Source organism: Simochromis diagramma, unplaced genomic scaffold (assembly GCF_900408965.1).
Source record: "Simochromis diagramma unplaced genomic scaffold, fSimDia1.1 OVJJ01000676.1, whole genome shotgun sequence".
Classification (NCBI taxonomy): domain Eukaryota; kingdom Metazoa; phylum Chordata; class Actinopteri; order Cichliformes; family Cichlidae; genus Simochromis; species Simochromis diagramma.
The window spans coordinates 344,735-363,477 of record NW_024387466.1 but is presented as its reverse complement, the minus strand read 5'-3'; the positions used below and the strand labels follow the sequence as shown (position 1 = coordinate 363,477).

The following is an 18,743-nucleotide window of genomic DNA, read 5'->3' as shown; positions in this document are numbered from 1 at the left end:
CAATCCTCAGCTGCATTTAAGATAACGTAACCCCTTCTTTTCATTTCTTTTACAGAAAGAAATGAAGTACCATTCACATTTCTCTGTGAATGGTACTCATGGCCATTGATCAGTGGTTGTTGATCATTGGTCATGAAAATGTGCATAATTATGATGAAGGAACTGACCTCCCAACCCCATTGTTCCTTCAGTGGGCTGGTTTCAGTCATTATGCAAATGTACTGTTTATAAGGTTGGGGAAACCTGCAGTCAGCTGAGACTGAAGAAGTCACTTGGATGAGTGACGAAACGTTTCTCCCACTGAAAACGCTACGTCCAGATGAACAGAATCAACTTTAGGGGATTATTTTACAGAACTTGCCATGTTTGTCACATGTAGAAAACAGCACATGGTGTAGATGGGATTATGGTGATGCAGGATAAACACTAACTCTTTTTAAAAGAAATCTTTGTAAAATTCAAAATTTAAGGCATAATCTTGGCACTTTTTTAAAAGAAAAAAAATACCAGGGCTGCAGGCTTTTGTCTCCTGATAGATGATCAGAGTATTAGGCCTCGAGACAAGTGCCTTTCTTAGAATCCACGATCAAACCACATATGAGCTGTACATGTATTTATTGGGCTGATTATTTATCTGTGACTTAATTTTTCCAGTCTTCTGTTTCTGATTCTTGTGTAGTTTTGTGGTTGCTGCTAGGAGGAAAATGGTAATCGAGCAAATATTGCACGTTAAGCGAATATTGCACTTCAAAAGCATGCACATTCTTATGTAATCAACAAGATTACACGACAGGGTGTCTACAGGCATGAGCAGGTAAAATGTATTTTATTAATTTTCATTCTTACACCATTTTAATAGCCCAGAATCTTTATCTTGACTGATGAGCAGGCTCTGATATCTTCAGGGTGTCCACCAGTGTAATCGACAGCTTGGTCGTGCATATTTACACTTTGCTAGCCTGAGGCTTCGGGGATTTTTATATTTTTGAGGCAGTTGTTTTTAAGCACCATTAAAATTAGTTAATCATTAGCCTTTTTCTTATTACCCCTGAGCAGCAAAAGGCTGATTGTGTACTGTCATCACCCCACCAGGCAGGCAGCACGGACATTCAAGTTTGTGAATGCAATAACTGGAGAACAAGGTGATACCATAGGTGTTTTACTAAAAATGTTGGACAAGTTTGTATGTCAGTGACCTCGACCTCAAGGTCGGAGCAAGTTGTCTGAAAACCTCGTCAACACGACAAACATGAGAACAACACAGGATTTTGAAATCGACACTGTAGGTGTGTCTACCATAGAGCTGAGAGGAACCACTGGTGGTCGACAGTATTTTAATGAAAACAGGCAAACAAGGGTATTATTGTACAAATACTAAAGTCATATGATATGATCTAAATGTGTTGAGGAAGCAAAAACAGTGGAATAGTGTGCCAGAAATTCTCAATAACTTGAGTAAAAGCACATCAGACACATCCACACTAATACGTTAAGGGTTTATATTGATGAGTATTGAAGAACTTTCAAGGAGCCGTAGACACCCTGCATAACAGAAACTTCACTGGTGTGAAAAAGGATGAACCCAGGTTTATTTACATCGCTGCTCTTTGTCTTATGCACGTCGACAAAATATGTCTGAACCACTGTGTGAATTTCATCCAAAGCAATGCAGTACTGTAACATATACCAAAGTCTTTTTACACTACAGTATTTGTGTATGATAAACTTGATTTTTCTTATCACGATCAGCTTTGATATTTAAACTTTGAACAAACACATTAGCAACAATCATAGAAATCATTGGAGCCTCTCACTCCACACTTTTAACTTCAAGAGATTTCCTTTTTTCATTTTATCCACACAAATTTAATGACTTAGATATGTAAACGTGTCCAGGTTATTATCAGAAGTTATAATATGGAATTTGTGTATTTTAACTGTTTTATTCTTATTTTCTTCCATTTCTGTCAGTAGTACCACGGTATCCATTGACTTGTATGTTTAAATGTTTTTGTTGAAATAAATGTCAGTTTTAAAATGTTTGGATTTCCAATCATCACTTTCCCCGTGAAGTCTTGTTAATGGTAACTCTGGGAATTTTTACAGTTTGAAAAAGTTGGGGCTTTTATTTGAACATTATATACATACTGTAGTTTGAAGTCACAACACAAACTGTAGCAACAACACTACAAAAATATATTTAAAAAAAATGAAAGCTGGATTTTACAAGTTGGCATCTTCACTTGATTTTGCATCATTTTCTACAATTTTCAAGCACTGATCAGAAAATTCCATAAACAGCGGCTCCTGCATGGCGGATTTCATTGCATCCTCTTTACGCTCTGCACCATCTATAGAGCACAATAACTGCCTCAGATGAGGATTACAGAGCAGGTCCTTTAGCTCTTTTGACTGGCCTGGAGATAAAGAAAACAGCAGTTACTCTCACACTACTTTGCTGTTGCACGAAGCTTTTAATTTCAAGTGCAAAAAATGAAGAAGGGGTGCTGGAGCAATACCTAACATCTGGAGCCTCTGCAGAGGAACTTTGTCAGTGATGTCATCTTCATGCAGAAGATCATCAACACTCCAAGACTCTGCAAAGACATCAAAGAAGGGAAATTCTTTTTAGGTGTTAGGTTTACTTGTAATGCCAGACAGGTGTACTGTCACAGACCGTAGCATGATTTCATTTACTGAAGCTATGCTTAAACAAAACTATTTGGAAACTTTAGGCCAAATATTTATGACAAATGTATAAAATTCATCTTCCCCAAATGATTATATACCTGTGTCTGTGCTGTGGTCACTGTAATGTAAATATTTTTTATATTCAGATCATCACCTCTAAATACAGTATTAGTTCACAACTCTGACTAAATGAACAAGACTGAAATCTAAAACGGTGCTCAAGAAAAAGCATATCACCCTTTGGATGAGGGCATAATCATGTAATATTCTAAATATGTTTCTTTTAAATGCAGCTGTAATATTACTTATTTAGTAAATAGACCATATAATCCCAGTGCTGATGAGAGGAATGTAACTGTACCTGTGCTCACAGCAGTCTTTGTTTCAGGATTTGAAGGGGCAGGCTTGTCAACAGGAAGGCAGGTATCTGCGAACAGGAAAAAAAACAAAACACTTATTGATATGATAAGAAACATCTCTTTGGAGTAAAGCCACAGCTCATGTAAAAATGTGAATGAAAAATTTTAGAACAAGCTAATTTACCTTTATGCTTTTTGTAACAGCCAAGTGAACAACTGTAAGAGCCAAAACACTCATAAGGATCAAGCATATCAAAGTCCTCAACAGTGTTTAACACATTTCACATGTGATTATTCTAAACAGGCATCTTCATTTATTACAAACTTAAAACACACTCTAGAGTCCATCAACGGGAACATGACAACTCTGAGCAGGTAATGTCGATGCCAATCACAGATTGTGACAAACATCATATAGCATATACTATTATATATTGTACATATATTTATTAGTTTCAGATGTAGCCATTCTTGTATTTTGCTTGTTTACATTATTGTATTTTGCACAACTCTGTTGCTTGTGAAGCTCGCACACAAGAATTTCACTCACATGTGCTGTACCAATGTACCTGCACATGTGATGTGACAATAAAAGTGATTTGATTTGATTTGATTTGACATCATGCCAGCAGGTGGCAGCACTGTCGTCGCTTGCCTTTTGTCAACCGGCGGTACAGCACAAAGAAGAAAAACTGCACTAGCACGATTTGACCTATGTGGGTTACCGTCCCATGTGGTGTACACAGTAATAAAAACAATGTTTTGCTTACTGCTAGGCTAACTGCACACACATTTTGTTAAATGACAATCTGTGAATACAAAATATTTGATTTTTATTAAGCGGAGTAACAAGTATCTAGTATATTCAGTGAAGTCCAACGTCACAAAAGTAATAAACTCTTCATTCTCTCGGTAGACAAGCTGCTTATATTAGCTTTTTTCTTTCTAATTTACAAAAAATCAGATTAAAGAACTGACTACTGTAGTATTTGTTCCCAAAGGTTTATCTGTGGTATTCGTAGCTAAGCAAAACAAATGCTAACTATAGGTTAGCCCGCAAACAAACATTCAGTTAAAGTTTACTTACTATCTTATTTTGCAGGCTGGACATCGGTATTTTGGAGTCCGTTCGCTGCACACACTGCATAACTGCATTTTCTTTTGAGGGAGAGGAATTACTTATGAAGGAAAACAGTCTGTTAGCGTGCGGTATATGAGTCGTAGGCACCAAAAAATGACGCTATTCCGGTTGTTTAGTTGTTCCTTCAAAATAAAGGCATCACAGATTAATTTGACTTTCCGTTAGAAACAAAGTACAAAATAAAATCCAAACACCGGGAAATACCGGGCGTCTTCATGTCCATTTTAAATCTGTCTTCGTTTCATATTTAGACCCAACTCAAACAAAATTCCGCTGCGGATACACATCCTGATTTGATTGCGCGCGCACACACGCACGCAAATACTATTGGATCATTATACTAAAATGTTTATCCGCAATCCGAATAGCAATTGGTGTCTACGAACTGAATTACAGTAATGGCTATTGATGGGCCCAGGTAGATAGTGCTTTATAAGCCAGGCAAAGATGGGGCCAGATGTGTGTCTGCTGAGTAAAATCCCCAAATCATAAAAATGCATTAAAAAAATTAATGATATACATGTAATATACACTCTGGGCTACACACACTTGCGATATAAAAGGATGGCATGCCGCCACAGGAAACCAACGTATGTAAACTAATTTTGGGTATATTTTGGGGTAAGATGTCTCCATAGTAACCAACCACCTGTTTCAACATCCTTATTTGAGAAAGAACTTCGAATGTGGCATGTGAATTGTATACAGATATTTTTATTTATTTATATTGATACATTTATTTAGATTAAAAGTTTTACTTCTATTAATAAGAGAACAGCAGAGTGTTGTGTATTTTCCTTAATCCCTAATCTGTTAAATTATTATTTGCTTTTATGGATCCATTGTTATTATGTTATAAAGCAAAAAACATTTAAGAAAAACCATAAATAGAGAAGCACCAGCCAAATGTCTTTGCTCTGCAAATTATACTCCCCCCTCTATGATATGATATGCCCATATACCATGTCCTTTAGGGGTTCTGAGATTCAAATAAGCACTGCCGCATGGAATCGAACCCCATTTCAAATGAAAACATGACACTGGTTCAATTACCATCAACTTTTTATTTGATTTAAAATCAGCATATCTCCTGCACCCACAGTGGATATATATATCTATACATTTAGCTTTCAAGCACACAATCCACTGACTTACATAGCTTAACACAAACTATTCTTGCAGAGCTGTAACTTGAAGGGGGGGGGGGGGGTGTCTTGTTACAGGGAAACCTATGGAATGGAGAGCTGCCTTGTGACTAATGGGCACGTTCCTGGTGTCACAGCACTCCACTCACTGGGTCAAGAAGGCAGAGACACTTGGCCATGGTCAACATCAGAAATCCGAAATCTGTGTGGAGAATTATATAAAAAAAGAAACATAAATACATTGTTTAGTAAAACAAACTCAATGTTTCCCTTTTAAATTTAGGTTTGCTGACATATACGTTTTTTGTTTTTGTTTTTTTAGAGAAAGCAGGCTGGCGCTACAGGTATTTTTTATTTATACATGAGCAGTTTGTTCTATGACATATCAAAAAGCCCCGCATATTTTAATTTTTGTTTTGACAGACAAACAGCCCGAAAGCTCAAAGCAGCCAAAAATAACGCTAAAGAGAAATTAACTGACCCAGTTACTGACAAATGATAACCTGTTTATTTTCCTCCAATGCTAGCCTGAGCTGTGGGGACGCTCAGTCCATTCTGAAGGCCACAATGCACAATATCACTTACTCCGCCTTTTTCAAGGACAGATCGCGATCTCCTGACTGTTGTTACAAAGGCAGGTGTTGTTGCTCCTCTATGGGTGTGAACTGTTTTGGCATGGTGTCGTTGGCTGGGCTGTACAAATTCCAGGCAGGATTGTTTTTCTATCACAACCGTTCAACATAAACACAACGTTCAGACGACACCAATCCATAGCTACCTGTAAACATCGCAGAAAAAAAAGCCATCAGGATGACGAGCTCTTGGTTCTCCTGCGTTTCATTTCGCTATTGTGATATTTTTCTGCAATCTTCCTCTCGTGCCCTGCAGGGCAATGGCGGTTTGTGTTCAACTCGATTTCCCTCTTGGATCTTCCTTTACCGCCAGCGTGGCCCGAGTACTCTAGCAGATTGTAGTAGTCGTACTGATCGTAGTAGGCCTCCTCGAAAGAGACCAGTCTTTCAATATCTGTCGCCATTTGGACACGGAGAGCAGCACTTGTTCGCAGACAGTTTCTTGCAGGGAGTAAACATATGATGTCACGCCGTGTTTATATACATGCGGTCATGTGATCACGGCTGTTCCACTGCCTTCTGTTTTTGAGGAGAGCACACGGACATACCAGAGAGTTTGTAAATTTAGGTTAAACACCCCCTTTCTGGACTTTTGTTTTCAAAGGGGGCGCTCGCGAGCTAGTTCAGGATGATCAACGTTTAGCCCGCGACATTTACATTCCGCAAACTTTTTTGCTAGACACCTTTGCGATAATTTAAATATGCTTTATATAGATATTTCCGGAGTTCAATTGTATTAAACACATTTCTGTGAAATTTAGCGACATCGCAGCACCATGAGCCATTTTACGGCATCCGCCATTTTGATTTCAGGCATGAAGCCAGCAGCAACAGATAGCGTTGTAGCACCAGTCTCCTGATGGCATCATCTTCAACCACCATAACCAGCTGATTCTGCGGATAGAAGTTTCTGTTAACCACGCTTCAAACATCTAGTTATCATTTGTACACAGATGCCTCAAAAGGAGTATGCGCTGTCGTAACTCCTCGACGGACCAGTCAACAGGCGCTAGCAAAACTGTTTCTCTGTGGGAAAAATATAAGTACATAAATGTCGTTTTATGGTTAAAACTACCTTCGCTAAAATAAAGAGGAACGCTGTATCTTTTGTCTAAAAGCATGCGTAAACAATTATTTTATCAGTTTAGCTCACCTGACATCAATTTCACCAAATACTCTCTCGCTAGCGCCCTCTGCTGCGCTCCAGGGTTGAAGAAACAAGTGGACAATTTCATTGATAGGAAGTGGAATGGCTCTGTCTAAAGATGAGCTCTGCGTACGAACGACTCGTGTCTGCCTTGTATTATGATTTTTTTTGTTTCTGTTTCAATTTGTATGTTCCGCTCTCACGTGACTGTCCGAGGACTATATATGAAAACTTTCAAATCAACTTGATTTTACGATAAAAAGAAAAGTATGTATTTTTATTAACGCGCCGACATTAAAAGGCAGCTTAAGCGGGACATTATTATACAATAAGGTACCCTAAATAGGGCACCATTTTGAAATAAGGGAGCCTAAGTAGAGCATGTGGATTCCTGTTTTACGGGCAATGCACTGTATGTATTTCTAAAATAAATCTGCACAAAATACAACAAATACCGGTCTCCCCAGTACTCTTACATGCATTCATGTTAAAATAAAACGCGGCACGTGGCCTGAATATCGTTTATTTGCCTGCTTCTTCTCTCCCAGAAATCTGCGCTCAGCATTTTCTGGGATGTTTTCCTCCTCGGCCCAGCGTCCCGCCCTGACGGTGTGGCACACGTAGTGACGCTTTTCCACGTCGCAGTAGAGTCTCACAGGCGAGCTGGCTGCGTGTGTATGCGTGTCTCCAGCTAGGCCAGAGAGTGATGGCGGCGCCCGTCCTGAGAGTGTCCACCCCTCGGTGGGAAAGAATAGCCAGGCTTCTTGTTTGCCTGCTAGGCATACTGTTGTCTTTATATGCTTTTCACGTCGAGAGGGAAAAGGCGCGGGATGCGAGTTATAAAGCTCTGTGCGACGTCAGCAGCTCCATCAGCTGTTCAAAAGTGTTCAGCTCAAGGTAATTTGAATTCAGCAAAGAGCGCCGACAGTGGCGCTCAATGAAGCTGCCTGCTATTGTGACAATCTGGGAAGGGCTGCGCGGTTTAAACTGTCAAATGTACTCTGCTAACATTTGACTGCTAACCCCAACCGTAAAAGCTAATCACAAGCCATGGCTGGTAGCTATCTGTTATGCATGCATTAGTTAGAAAAAGTAACTTTACCATTGTAGGTGTTGGTTCTAAAGCGCCACATTAGCTTTGTAGCACCAAGAAGCTAATTTTGCTAACCATTAGCTAACGAAACCCGTTGGTTAACATTTAAGCCAGTTTCACTTCTGAACCAACTGACAGCAGAGTCATAAACGCTGTCAGTTTTAATGGGATCCTGTTCAGACCGACTGTCCTTTGCACGTCTTAAAGCTAAAACATATGTTAAAACCAACTATATAAGCATTAAAGTTCCCGATAGCTTGTGCGCAGCGAGGCTATTGTGAATGTATGAGTGATGCTGCTACGTGAAGTCAGTTACTCCGATGACCAGAACTGGGACATTTGTTTGCTGGGTTAATGTTGGTGAATTTAGTCAAATAACTTAAATGACTAACCTCCTACTTTGGCTGTCACACAGCTGTCGTTAGCTCTTGTGCTAACGTCACCAATTATAAGTCCAGGGAGCTAAAACCCTACAGCCTGGTTACCTAAAGGAACACAGAGCTGGTCCAGAGGTCAGTGGAGGGGACTGTAGCATCACGCATCCTTGCTAGACAGGAAGGTGCATCTCCAGAGATTATTACTTTGATTTTTTTTCTCATGATTATTATACACTTTTTGTATGCATACTGTTAAGGTGCTTAACAGCTTTTGGTGGCCATTCAGTTCTAATAAAGTACAGTAACACCATCTACTGGGCCTGTTTGAATGAGAGGCACTGCTGGCCCTGATTACACCTGGAATGCAACCTGTCTGGGACTTACTGCATATTTGTTGAATGAGTCGGTGACTTTTCCGTTTGAGAGTCTGTCTCAACTGATGTAAGCCTGCCCAAGTGTAACATTTCTTTTAAAGAAGAGATCGAGCTGCTTACATTGGTCTGATCAGTTATGGTTTCCAGCAGTGTAATCTTTATGTCATCCTGTATTTTTTTGAGCTGAAGGGTCTGTTTTTCTCAGCTTATCAGTTAAAGAACTAGGCACAATGGTGCTCTAGTGAAATGAATGGAAAGAAGGACATTTAGTAATGTGGAAAATACAATTTATTATATACAGGGTGCACACAATATACATTATACAAAAGGAGAATAAGCTTTCACAAAGTGAAATGCGATTGCGAAAAGCAAGTCCACACTAGGACATAACCTTTGTGTGTTCCTAGTACTCTTACCGTGAGACATGGTGGATTGCGTTGTTACGTCGGACGATGTCAAACATGGATCAGAGTTATTGAAATGACATTTACACATGCTTCTATCAAATTATATGTTATACAATGATAAATAAGCAAGTGCATAGATCAACGTGGATTGGGGCTTTAAAAAATGAAGTTCTTCAGGACTGGATCTTACCCATCAACTAACTCTCTCTCTCTCTCTCTCTCTCTCTATCTCTCTCTTTCTCTCTCTATGTACACATTTATTTATTCATTTATTTATTTATTCTGCATACTTTGGCATCCAGAAAATATAAACAATGATTTCATATACAAAGAAAAGATGGCATATCAGAAACTCAAGGAAGAAAGAAATTCCTCCTGTTTGAACTGCTTCATGTCAGGCAACACATAAGTCAAGAGGTAGTGATTTGTCTTTGTGACATGCTGCCTTTCTACATATTTTGGAATTTGTTTATTGAATTTCAGGCCAACAATAAATGTTTTTTGTTACTGAAACAGATTCCCCCCCCCCCCCCCTTTTTTTTAAAGGTTCAGTTTATTAAACAGTAAAATGCTCTTCTGAGAGTAATAATTTGCTGTTATTTTACTCAAATGAACACCTCACTGCAGCATTTTAGGAAGCAAACACTAGGAAGTGGGTTTTTTTTTTTTTTTTTTTGTAATATTATCTTTTGACTTCAGTCTGCCTCGTTGCATGTTGTGCATGTTGATTTCCATGAATAAACTCTATTTTATTCTATTGTGGTTTAGGTGGGGTCGAGGATTCGGACTCCTGGGCTCAATTTTTGGAAATGACAGTGCACTGAACCAACCCAACAGTGTCTATGGGATTGTCTTTTATGCCTTTCAGCTGCTTCTAGGTAAGCCTATACTCTGTTCCCAGTTGTGGGTTACTTTGTCATTACGTTTTGGATTATATATGACAAATCTCTCTTTGCCTTTGCTCTAGAGGCAAGTGCTGACTCAACTTGTTGCTTTCCTGTAACACAGCTATTTTTGCCTCAACCTGACTCACATGACACTGACATCACATGGAGTTTATAAATGATAATAATGCAGTTAAATGCGAAGTTTGTGTTGTAGGAAGCATTTCCTGCTGACCTGTATTGAAATGTTTTTGGACCTCCCATAGGACTGCAGAGATGCGTTTTTAGAAAACTTCTTATCCTTCTTCTGTTTGGTTTGATGCCTGATATTGTTTTGTTTGTCACACTCTAATCTTGACACCGACAGATAACTGTGATTGTGAATATTTCTCTCTCTGTGTGTGACTTGTTTTAACTTGAACATTTTTTTTCCTCCCTCTGGCGTATGTGACTCAGTCATGCTGGTTCGACATGTTAGCCTGCCGGAGGCCTGTAGGCTTGCCCGGCCACCTGGCCCTGGCACTGAACAAGAGGTCCTTTTAGCTGCTGCATTTAACACTCATTTGACTAGGACAATAGTATCCCAGTTTATCCAGACTGCTGCAGTGGGTAAAGATTTCCATATTAAAGACTGGTTGCATGGCCTTGGATTGGAAAATATTTGCACGTAGGCATTGCTCCAAAATCAGCATAACCAGGGCCATAATCTCTGGTCAATGCCAGTGAGCAGGTTAGAACAGCCGTTGCAAAACACTGAATTATTGCTATAGTTGTGACATTTGGCGATGTCCCTGCAGAGGATCTTTAGCTTCTTTATTCCTTAACTGTAATGAAGAAACTAGAGATTAGTTACGTGTTGCGAGGACGAAATAAATATACAGTAATATTTTTGTCGAGGTAATCAAGCAAAGTTTGAGATTCTGATGAATTTTTATCCATTTCAGCTCTATAAGTGAACACTTACTAAATCAAGCACATCTGTTAACACCCATCTGAGGTTCTTACTGCGTGTTGATCATCACAGTCCTCAGATGCAGGCTATTCACACATGGAGGCACCTATATGTGTGCAGATGTATCACAGTTAACTTTTACTGGTTCATCTGTTTTCACTCAGTCAGTGAGGGTTTAGTGTCTTTGAAGCATGAAGTTCACATTAGAGCAGGGCGATATGACCAAAAATATTTATCACGATATACATTTGAAAATTTGCGATAACAATAAAACTGACGATATAATTGACACTAGACAAAATACTTTACAACTCCACAACTTTATTAGTGCAAAAAAAACCCCATCAATGTATTTTCACTTAAACACTTAATCATTAAAGTTATATAAAACTTTTACAGTGCAAATGCAAATTCCTTGCTGACAGTTTAACCAAAAGGCATTTTCAGTGGAAATTGGCCGACATATCCTCAGCATAACCATGTATAATATCCACAAAACTTAATAGGTTATACACACAATACGGTAATATTATGTTGAACCACAGTACGTATCACTCCGCGAGGCTCCTGTCTACGATAGGCGTAATGCTCCGACAATCCATCAAGCGGTGCAAAGTCGTACTGAAAAATTTGACAGATTTCCGAGCGCCGTGTACCACATAAAATCGTTTCGAGGTCAGTAAACACAACCAGAATTCATACATAAGGGGCACTGTCGATTTTCAGAAAAATCAAAGGATCGATTTTAAGTGTGCCGTATTTTCCAAAAAACACGGTAATAACGACAGCCCGCTAGCATGCGCTACCAAAAATGGTGCTTTGTTGTGCATCTGACAGATGAAAGCCAAACCAGTTACACACCACTGAAGTTGCAGCATTTTTACAAACCAATTCTGGTTCATCCGTTTCATTTAACAATCCCCTTTTGCTCTTCTTATTCTGCATCGCCGCCTTGTGCTTATGTAAACAAAGGCACTGCGCATCTGCGTTTTACCCATATTCTATCGCGATATTTCATTTTCCTATTGTTGCCCAACATTACACCGGTATTACCGTGAACGGTATGATATAGCCCAGCCCTAGTTCACATCCATAGTCAGTGTTGTAGTTACAATAGATGGCAATGGGGACACCCAAAAGTACACGCAATCTACATCTGTGTGTCTGTGGATACAGCAAGGAGCAACACACATTATAGCTGCTTGAAAGAGCGTGCTTAGAAAATCTTTGCTGCCTTTCCTCCCATCATTCAGTCCTTACACTCTTTTGACAAACGCAGTAACTTTACCAGTACATCTGTAAAAATCCTTGTTTTTATCACCACAGGCTGGTGGAATCGAATACAGCTTTTTTAACATGTTGTTCCCAGTTGTTAGTGATTGTTGAACCAAAGCTGCATCCCATTGTTTGATCTAAATAATGATGATAAATGTCTAAAACAATAACGGTAGCAAAAGAGAATACCTGTGTGTTTAGTAGTGACTCCTATGAGTACAAACCTGGTGTAAAAGAAGTGCAGACACTGACAAAATAAGGACGTGTCATCATGTGACAGCACGATGACATAAGCAGCCGGCTGGCTCAGTGTGCGGGCTGAATGTCGTCACGAGGACTCACAATATAAATGCAGAAGTGCCTGAGGCTGAAAGCTCTGTGACAAGAGCTCTCTCAGGAGATTGTGTGAAGGTGTATTTTTTTATTAATTTTTTTTAATGGTTACCTGTTTAAGCCTCAATTTGTGTTTCTTGCCTTAGGAATGACTGTCAGTGCAATGGCCGCCCTCATTCTCATGACGACATCCATCTTGTCGGTGGTTGGGTCCCTCTACCTGGGTTACATCCTCTACTTTGTCCTAAAGGACTTCTGCATCATCTGCATCACCACATATGCGCTGAACTTCATTCTCTTTATTCTCAACTACAAGCGATTGGTTTACTTGAATGAGGCCTGGAAGCAGCAGCTACAGGCCAAGCAGGACTGAGCTGCCAAGAACGGCAAGAAAAACCCGAGAAACAAACAAACAGAGAAAAAAAAGAAATGTGACCTCTGAACATTTGACTTGCCACCAGGAGACCTTGCTTCCAAACAATGTTTATTCTGCTGTGTGTTCAAAAAAGAAAAAAAAAATGAAGAAATTTAACTTAAATGTTGGGCCTGACAACTCATTGTTGATTGCAAACACGGAAGGATTTGTAAGTGAAAGATGATTTTTCTTTTCTTTTTTCTCCTTTAATTTCTTTTTCCTTGTTTTAACATTTTAAACTCACTTAAGGAAGGGGCTGGCTCTGTGTGTGTGTGAGTGTGAGTGAAAGTGCGCGTACATGTGTATGCGTGCATGCTCGGATTTGGGGGAGGTGAGGACACAACAACAACAACGCAAACAACCAGAGGCAGAGGACAGCTCTCATTTGAACAACAATTGGAAAGTGGAAGAAAAACACAGGACCTTTTTTAGGGTGCTTGATTTGAAATGGTTGGAAAGCTCCTATTGCTGCACAGCTCATCTGCACTAAAACTCGGAGCCGAATATTGGGTTCCAAAATTAGAAGAAACACTCACTAGGTTATCGTTTAGTTGCAGATCAGGTTCTATGAGAAGGGGGCAACAGTTTGTATTATTATTTTTTTATGTTTACACTTTTTAGTATATTTCTTTTTGAAGAGGACCACTAAAATAAAACACGGCACAGTGTGAGATGTATTTTGTGTGTGTGTGTGTGTGTGTGCGTGTGTGTAGATCAGTCAGAACGTTTGTTTTGCAATTCTGTACATAGCTGCTGAGCAATATTCCAGACTAGATTGTGATTTAGTGTCGACACAAACCTTTAAGGAAAAAGGAAAAAACTACCAACAAAGCAACAGAAAATCTGGATTAAAAAAAATTACAAATAAGTGATCGGGGTCTCAGTTTGGTGGGTCAGACTTCAGATGTGTTCGGGGTGTCTGCTGTCCTGTCGTCCTGGTCGGGTGTGCAGTTCAGCCGTGTGTGAATTTCTTTGTTGTACGTGGTTGTTTCATCTGAAGCCACAGAAACAAGTCTTTCAAAATGGAACTGTGGGTTCCTTTTGCCAGGTTTGAGTAAAGGCACCCTCACTTTTTTTTTTGTTGTTGTTGTTGTTCTTGTGGATAAAGCATTCCTGACCACCACACGAGTGGAAACCCATAAAGAATTATGTGCCTAAAGGAGTGTTACGGTAAATTACCTTTCCTTTTTTTGGGGGGGGATGTCATATTATTGCATCAGATTTTTTTTCCTCATTGTTTTATTGTCACAGGTCCAAGGCTTTATTTTTATGATCATAATTTTGTAAATTAAGATACCAGTAAAGTGTTTCTCTCTCCCTAATAGGCTCATAAAGGTAGCAAAGCCTGCTACACTGTGATTGTTCAAGGGCAGGAGCGGCCTAGTGGCAGAAGCAACTCTTTATTTTTCTGTTCCCGCTTCATTAATGTTCATTGGGCTTTTGTATACATGTGATATCACTTGAACAGTAACAGTGATCTTGCCAAGCTGAGTTACAGTTCATTTGCAGGATGTGAACAAAACTTGGAAAATGCACTACTTTGTGATTGGTGGGAGATCTGTAAGAAAACCAAGCAGCGTGTTAACCACACGGGTGGTTATTTGGGTTTTGTTCCAGTAGAAAAAGATAACCTGATCACTGTTGTTTGTTCTAATCCACCATTGGAAGGTCTAAGCAGACATGGAGAAGGCGAGCGCAGCATGTAGTGAAACGAGGGAGTAGAACCATCATCTCCCTTCCATCCAGACTGCTGTCCACTGTTAAGTATCCTGTTTGTCACGTGCACGGTACACAGTCTCCTGGCTTTTAGCATATGTTGGCCATCGGACAATCTTGCACCCACTGTCAAAGATCAGTAAGAGTCATAAAAAGTGTAATAATGTGATTCATCTGTGGTCATAAAGCAGCCTGTTGATAGTTTCATCCCTGATCCTCTCCATTCCTCTGTAGTATAATTCAGGGTCTCGTAAAAAGCTGTTCCATCGTTCTGAGGGTTTTCAAGTGTTGATAGCAACTGTCATAGTCACAAGTCATTTTAGTGATTTACTACTGGTGATGTGATAAATCACAAAGTCATTGGTTGTGTATGAAAATGGAAATTCAGGTGATCCCTTTTTCTTTTTTTTTTTTTTTTTGGTGAAATAATTTCTGTCCTTGCATGTTGGGACTCATTTACTACGCCTCTGTTTTCCAAGGTACACTTTATAATAATTTCTTATAGTTTTTCCTGCATTCCAGGCAGACATTTGTTTCTTTGTGAAATGATGATCATTTAATCCTTTACAGTCATGTTTGTTTTTTGGGTATGTCCAGTGTGGGCCTACTAGCTTAAAATGGACCTGTGATGCTAACACTGTTACAGTGGTGGATGCTTGTATTAAACGTGGCCAAAGTTTTAAATAATGAGGTCAATGTACAAGTAATCTCTGTGAGACAAAAGCTCAGGTTTCAGACTGCTCTAAAGAGCCGGTGTCGGGTCATTTTCCCACTCTTGACTCTTTATGGTATGAATGAGAGTGGCATTCTCTAATGTGGCCGTCTCAGTCTGATGGTCCAGACGATGAGCGCAGAAGATCCACACACTTGGTTCAAATCTTCTGTTCATGAGGGCAGAGGGATCCTGAACATATGGATGAACTAAGGGGCTAAGATAAATGAGGATTATTTTGAACTATAAGTCACACAAAGCTACTCTAATGGAGTCCAAGAGAAGAGCATATGGGGCCACTTTAATATAGACTTCACTTTGATTCTGATGGTATCTGATGATGCTCTTAAAGTTTTTAAAGCAAGATTCAAAATGGATCAATTACCCAGAACCCAATCACCTCTAGCCACTTGGGTCATGCTAATAATGGAATTTTAGGTTTCCCTTATGAAAACTGGTGAAAATTGAATTTCCATGCTGCATAAAACAGAATGGAGATGAGTGGCTGCCTGGAATAGGAGACCTCATTCAAATATTGGTTTGCTTTGAAAAATGGTTGCCAGTTATGTAAATGTGATTGGTGGTAAAGTAGCAAAAAAAAAAAAAGAAGCAGCGAGTACCATTCAAGTCCTTTAAATGTTAGTGTCTCATAGTACATCTTCGGTAAGAACTTCCCCATCTACAGTATTTCCTGGCTTATGCCAGGTTGTTTTTCATCTCAGCACTGGACGAGGTTGCCAACCACACTCTTTTATCCTTTTTCTGCACGCTCATAAGTTTTGTGCAAGTGAATCCACAGAAGTCTTTTTTTTTTTTTTTTTTTTTTTTAAATTTAAATAACTGACAGATTGCTAGTTAAAAAGTATGGTTCCTGTGAATACTGATATAGAACTGAGAAGCGTACAATATCTAAGATTCCACTCATAAAAGCCCATTACACCATTTGTGTAAAGTTACTTTAAAACTACAAGAAAGAAATTTGATGGATGTTTATTCAAAAGTTTGGGAAATCTTTGCCAGGTAAAAGGATCACCATTTCCTTGATGATGTAACTCTAAAATCAAGGTCAAGGCATAATCTTTGCTACATTCTCACAAATCTTCATTTAGGCCCTGAGGTAAAACTGCCATGTTAGTTGCATCACCAATGCCAACGAAAGTGCCTTCTGTTTGATCACTAGGCCTTGAGCCAAAGACAAGCAACAGTAAATAGCCTTGTAAAATGAAGAACTGCAACAGGCACTTGTGCTTGCCTTCCTTAGGATGTAATTTGCTTAATTGGTAATTCCTAAAGATTTGATACCTGGTATCAGTACGAAACTCTATTCAGAAATGGCCGTTCCTTTTTTCCTTACTCCACTATGTAATTATCTTTATCTTGCTTAGTTAGATGTTTGTTAGCTGAAAACACACTGTTCCAATGATAAGATTGTAATGTTTTTTCAGAATTAATTATGCCCTTTAGCTGTATAGACTGTTAACATTCTGGGTTGTTTTAGTAAAAAAAAATGTTGGGGGGTTGGAGGGCTAGGATATCCACGTGTCAGCATAAAAGGTTTATTAAATTTCTTTGTGGAGGAAATCTTACTGGGTTTGCTTCTGTATTGCCAAATATGTTTTAAAATGCTGTATTTTCTTACATGGAAAAGTGTTACATGAATGGTAGGAAGGTGCAAAAAATAACCTGTTTAAATCCAGCTTACCTTAAGGGAAAACTGTGGAAAAAGGTTGACGTGAGAACATTTTTAATTGTGTCATTGTCATGTGGAAATGATCTACCATTAAAACATTCCCTCTGAAGCTGTTAGTTTAAGTTATTTGAATGAAATAATGTGTTTAATACACAAAAAGACAAAAAGACTTGCTTTTAAGTCTTTTAGGTTTTATTAGCTTAAATCTTTAGAATATTTGGACTAATAAAACCTAAAAGGCAATCTTATTACTTTGACAACATTTTTGAGTCTTTCAACAATATTCAGGGGATTTTATCTGAAAGATAAATGAGAGAGTATGAAGTTGTATCACAGCTCAGCAGATGGTGGTAAGTTACCAAAAGCATCATTGTGTTCCCTTTTAAAGATAACTGACGTACTTTATAAAAATATTATCCGTTCTGTATCTTCCTGGATCTTTAAAAAAAAAAAAAAAAAAAAAAAAAAAAAAGATTTTTGTCACCCATCATTTCTTTCTTCCACTCATCCATTCTCTCCTTGTCAGGGACGCAGGGGGGGCTGGAGCCTATCCCAGCTACCAGGGTAGAGGCAGGGTACACCCTGGACAGGTTGCCAGTCTATTGCAGAGCTAACACATAGAGACAGACAACTATTCGCACTCACATTCACACCTATGGGCAATTTGGAGTCACCAATTAACCCAACCCCACTAACTGCATGTCTTTGGACTCTGGGAGGAAGCCGGAGTACCAGAGTTCTTTAATGTAGGATCCAGTGTGAGTGTTTGCAGCAAGCAAACCTGTTTCAGTGTTTACATAAACACTTCAAGCTGGATTTATAGTTCTGTTTTACCATAGCACTCACGCTATGGGGGCCATGTCACCCACATGGCATTTGCATTTCTACTTGTGTGCTGATGTGTCTGCCATCACGAGTACAACTGAGTAGATAAAACTTGAAAAGTTACTTTTACTGAAGTGTACGTGGTTGTCAGGGCAATGGAAAAGATAGAAAAAAACTAATTTCACTGTCTTTTATTCTAAGGTTTTCCACATAGTGATGTAATAAATAATCACCTGGTCTTTATCAGGTCTTAAGAATGCAGAAGGACCATGTGATAAAGTACACCTTTACTCGTTTCAAAGGAAGAAAAAGGCAAAATAGCAACCAGGTTCTTCAAATAAAATTTCTTTATTTGAAACTTTTGATCATGCACTTGATTACAAAGCACTGATCATCAGATAGTGTGAGTGTAGAGAGTTGAAAATAGCTTTCTAGTAAAATCTGGTATCAGACATAAACTGGGGAAAACAGCCCCGCCCCCCCAAAATCTCAGACTCAGCTTCTGATTTGAGTTTTAACTGTCTATGTAAACAAATTGATGAAGGTCTGGCTGAGGGGTTCTCAGACTCTGAGGT

At 39.1% G+C, this 18,743-nt stretch overlaps 2 protein-coding genes across 2 annotated transcripts; one reads left to right on the top strand and one right to left on the bottom strand.

Moving 5' to 3' along the window:
• Positions 1-1,317: 1,317 nt before the first annotated feature.
• znhit3 (zinc finger, HIT-type containing 3) lies at positions 1,318-4,514 on the bottom strand. The gene is made up of 5 exons (XM_040014640.1): positions 4,138-4,514; positions 3,235-3,266; positions 3,053-3,118; positions 2,520-2,597; positions 1,318-2,417 (listed from the first exon to the last, which is right to left on the bottom strand). Exons 1-5 carry the CDS (start codon positions 4,203-4,205, stop codon positions 2,224-2,226), a joined length of 438 nt encoding a protein of 145 aa, XP_039870574.1. The 5' UTR covers positions 4,206-4,514; the 3' UTR covers positions 1,318-2,223.
• Positions 4,515-7,154: 2,640 nt separating this feature from the next.
• vkorc1l1 (vitamin K epoxide reductase complex, subunit 1-like 1) lies at positions 7,155-17,452 on the top strand. The gene is made up of 3 exons (XM_040014639.1): positions 7,155-8,012; positions 10,135-10,244; positions 12,957-17,452. The coding sequence occupies exons 1-3, from the start codon at positions 7,822-7,824 to the stop codon at positions 13,181-13,183; spliced, it is 528 nt and encodes a 175-aa protein (XP_039870573.1). The 5' UTR covers positions 7,155-7,821; the 3' UTR covers positions 13,184-17,452.
• Positions 17,453-18,743: the final 1,291 nt, after the last annotated feature.